The sequence below is a fragment of the Eptesicus fuscus genome, chromosome 21 (genome assembly GCF_027574615.1).
Source record: "Eptesicus fuscus isolate TK198812 chromosome 21, DD_ASM_mEF_20220401, whole genome shotgun sequence".
In the NCBI taxonomy this organism is placed as follows: domain Eukaryota; kingdom Metazoa; phylum Chordata; class Mammalia; order Chiroptera; family Vespertilionidae; genus Eptesicus; species Eptesicus fuscus.
The window spans coordinates 42772578-42776077 of record NC_072493.1 but is presented as its reverse complement, the minus strand read 5'-3'; the positions used below and the strand labels follow the sequence as shown (position 1 = coordinate 42776077).

General features: G+C 64.7%; 1 protein-coding gene across 2 annotated transcripts; it reads left to right on the top strand.

The window, feature by feature from the left end:
• Positions 1 to 543: 543 nt before the first annotated feature.
• On the top strand, positions 544 to 2192 carry FUT1 (fucosyltransferase 1 (H blood group)). 2 transcript variants are annotated; one of them, XM_054710653.1, is made up of 2 exons: positions 544 to 598; positions 1108 to 2192. In XM_054710653.1, exon 2 carries the CDS (start codon positions 1110 to 1112, stop codon positions 2190 to 2192), a length of 1083 nt encoding a protein of 360 aa, XP_054566628.1. In that variant the 5' UTR covers positions 544 to 598; positions 1108 to 1109. The 2 variants fall into 2 exon arrangements, with proteins under 2 accessions (XP_054566628.1, XP_054566629.1); XM_054710654.1 differs by lacking the exon at positions 544 to 598 and adding an exon at positions 912 to 924.
• The last annotated feature ends 1308 nt before the right edge of the window (positions 2193 to 3500 follow it).

Genomic DNA, 3500 nt, shown 5'->3' with positions numbered 1-3500 from the left:
TTCTTTCCCTCGGGAGGACTCAGGCTGCCAGAACTGCCCTCCCCGCCGGCTCTGAGTCGGGGGGGCCCCACCCCACGCGGCTGGGCAAGGCCCGGCTGGGCACATCCAGACACTCGGGAGCCTAGGACCCGAGGGGAAGACGAAGAGGTTGACGGACCGGATCGCCCAGGTCCCGCATGGCACCTCCTGCAAGTCCCGCAGAGGATGCGGTTCCCAGGTGGCCGGGTAGGCTGCCCGGGACGTTGCCCTCCTCCTGTCCAAAGCCCGGGAGGGGGGGGGGGTGGGGTGGGGGGTGCCCGGAGGGCAGGGCGGGAGGACTACCAGCCTGGCTGGGGGCGCGGGGGAAGGGGCGGGGCTCCACCTGGCAGCTTGGGCCGGGCTGGGAGAGGTAGAGGCCGGGAACCAGGGACCGCGCCCGCTCTCCTCGCTCCCGGCGCTGCTGCGGCCAGTGTGGGGAGGAGGCTGGAGGGAAGGGCTGCGGGTCCTGGCAACCTGGAGCCTGCGGTTCTGGGCGGCACGATAGAGACTACTTCTGGGGACAGCGCTCAGCCCACACTGAGCCAGCAGCGGATCAGCCAGCCACCTGCCCGGAGCTCAGGTTAGTGAGGAGTGCAGACACCCCAAGCCCAGGAGTTCAATCTCAGCCTCTAACCCCCCATGACCTGAGGAGCCTCCTGCACCCACAACCCCAGTTCCTGCTCCTGGAGGCGAGGGGCGTGGGGGGCGCGGGGTGGTCAAGATCCCTTCTCAGCCCTGGGCCTCCAGCCCTCAGCTCTGCTTGGCGTGTCTCTTCCTGTGGCCTCTATGGACTCGGTCGCTCACACACGGGTTCACCTGAGAGAGGCGCTGGAACCCAGTCAAACCGTGGGATTTGCATGTGGGCCTGACAGGCAGGGGCAGGCGGCTGCAGGATGTGGGGACCAGGTGCTGGGCCCTGGACGGCTGCTATCTTGGAAATCACCCTCCCACCCCCAAATCCCGAACCTCCAGCTTCTCCGCCCTCAGGCCCGGAGCGCAAAGCCTCAGGCCCCTCATTCCTTGGGGCCGCGCCTCCCCGAGTCTTCCGCGGGCTCTGGGCTCCTGCTCACTCGCCTCTTCTCCCCGCAGCCATGTGGACCCTCGGCCGGCATCACCTCTGCCTGACTTTCCTGCTCACGTGTGTTCTTGCGGGAATCTCCTTCCTCCACCTCTACCACGGCCTCTTCCGTGGCGACCTGGGCCTGTCATTCCTGTGTGCAGACCGACCCCTGGTGGCGGCCCCCGTTGCCATCTTCTGCCCGGCAGGCGCTGGGATGGCCCTCAACACCTCCTCTTCCTGCCCCCAGCTCCCTGCCCCCCCCTCGGGAGCCTGGACGATCGCCCCAGCTGGCCGGCTTGGCAATCAGATGGGGCAGTACGCCACCCTGCTGGCCCTGGCCCGGCTCAACGGCCGCCAGGCCTTCATCCTGCCGGCCATGCACGCCGCCCTGGCCCCCGTGTTCCGCATCACCCTGCCCGTGCTGGCGCCCGAGGCGGACGGCCTCACGCCCTGGCAGGGCCTGGAGCTGCACGACTGGATGTCGGAGGAGTACGCCCGCTTGCAGCAGCCGCTGCTCAAGCTCTCCGGCTTCCCCTGCTCCTGGACCTTCTTCCACCACCTCCGGGAGCAGATCCGCCGGGAGTTCGCCCTGCACGACCACCTCCGGGCCGGGGCCCAAGGGTTCCTGGCGCAGCTCCGCCTGCCGGGCACCGGCGGCCTCCCGCGCACCTTCGTGGGCGTCCACGTGCGCCGCGGGGACTACGTGGAGATCATGCCCCAGCGCTGGAAGGGCGTGGTGGCCGACCGCGCCTACCTGCGGGCGGCCATGGACTGGTTCCGGGCCCGGCACGAAGCCCCCGTCTTCGTGGTCACCAGCAACGGCATGGCCTGGTGCCGGGAGAACGTGGACGCGTCCCGGGGGGACGTGGTGTTCGCGGGCGACGGCGTGGAGGGCTCCCCGGCCAAGGACTTCGCGCTGCTCACGCAGTGCAACCACACGGTCATGACCATCGGCACCTTCGGCTTCTGGGCCGCCTACCTGGCCGGCGGGGACACCGTCTACCTGGCCAACTTCACCCTGCCCGACTCGCCCTTCCTCAAGATCTTCAGGCCGGAGGCCGCCTTCCTGCCCGAGTGGGTGGGCATCAATGCAGACTTGTCTCCACTCCAGTAGTTGCCTTGGGGAATCGCCTGATCCATCGGGGCCTGCACGAGGCGTCTCCAGGGGCCTAGCTGCTTCTGGAGGAGCTGGTGGGTGTCCCGCAGCAGGTGGGCCCCGTTCCGAGAGAGAGATTCTAGTTGGCTTGACTTTCAGAGAAAGAGAGGCTCCCAACAACTGCCCGGACATTCTAGAACCAGCGGGAACTATTTTCCTGACTGGCCATGTCTGGGGAGGCTCATGGCCGTCTGCCTGCAGGGCACAGTGGCCGCCTGTCGTTGCCAGCCCTTATCCACATATGGATGGCTGCCCCCAGCAGCCGGGATGGCTGCCCCCAGCAGCCGGGATGGCTGCCCCCAGCAGCCGGGAACTACCCTCTCTAGTGCTAATGCTCAGGTCTTTTCTAGAAGAGGTGTTTTTCTTCTCCTGGACCCTCAGGACTGCAGGAACTCATGGGTGTTCTAGAGCAAGCAGTCGCCAACGCCCCTTGTGTTTCTGGAGTGGTTCCAGATGGGTCATTTGCTCTAGAGAGGGCCCGCTCTAAGGCCCGTGACGAACCCTGCAGAGGGACGGGGTGGAGTGGGGGGGGGGGGGGTCCTGGAATTCTGGATCACTTTGATGAAGAGTTGAATAAAGGTACAATCAGAAGCTCAACACCTCACCACAGCCAGGAAGATGGATGGGAGACAAACTGTGTGTAGCTGGGGCAGTTTGTGAGGAGAGTGAAACCCTAGTCAACTCTCAGCCCCTGTGAGGAAAACCACAAAGACACTCCCCCTCCCCCCAGCAGATGGGCTAAAAGGTGGGAGGTGGAGGAAGGGGGTGGCTGCTGAAATGCTGGGACTTCTGGCTGCAAGACTTTCCAGAAATGCAATGAGACTTTTAACTGACAGACAGGCACTGCCCATGACAGACAGGCACTCTCCCCGTTAAGGGTGGTCCTTCCTCGGCAGCTGAGCTGCTGGGGGAGATGGGATGGAATAAATGTGCCCTCTGGGCTGGCAGAAAGCCGCTGGTATTGTCCCCCTCGCCAACCACTGTCTGTCTGCCCCTAAATTCTCTGACTCTGGCCTTGGGCAAGTGAGGGACAGAAAGACCCAAGGGTGTGCAGACCCTGAACTAGCCTCATACCCAAGCAGGAGTGCCCTTGGCTAGGACCTGGCCAAGGAGGACCGGATTCCTGACTCAGATTTCAGGAGCCCCTTGGTGCTTTTTGAAGGGGATGAAGGAAGATACTTTTATTACAGACTTGTTTCTAGTCTTCTCATGGAGTTTATTTGGAGCAGGGGGAGGGGGGGCTACGGGAGGGGGGAGACTATTCCC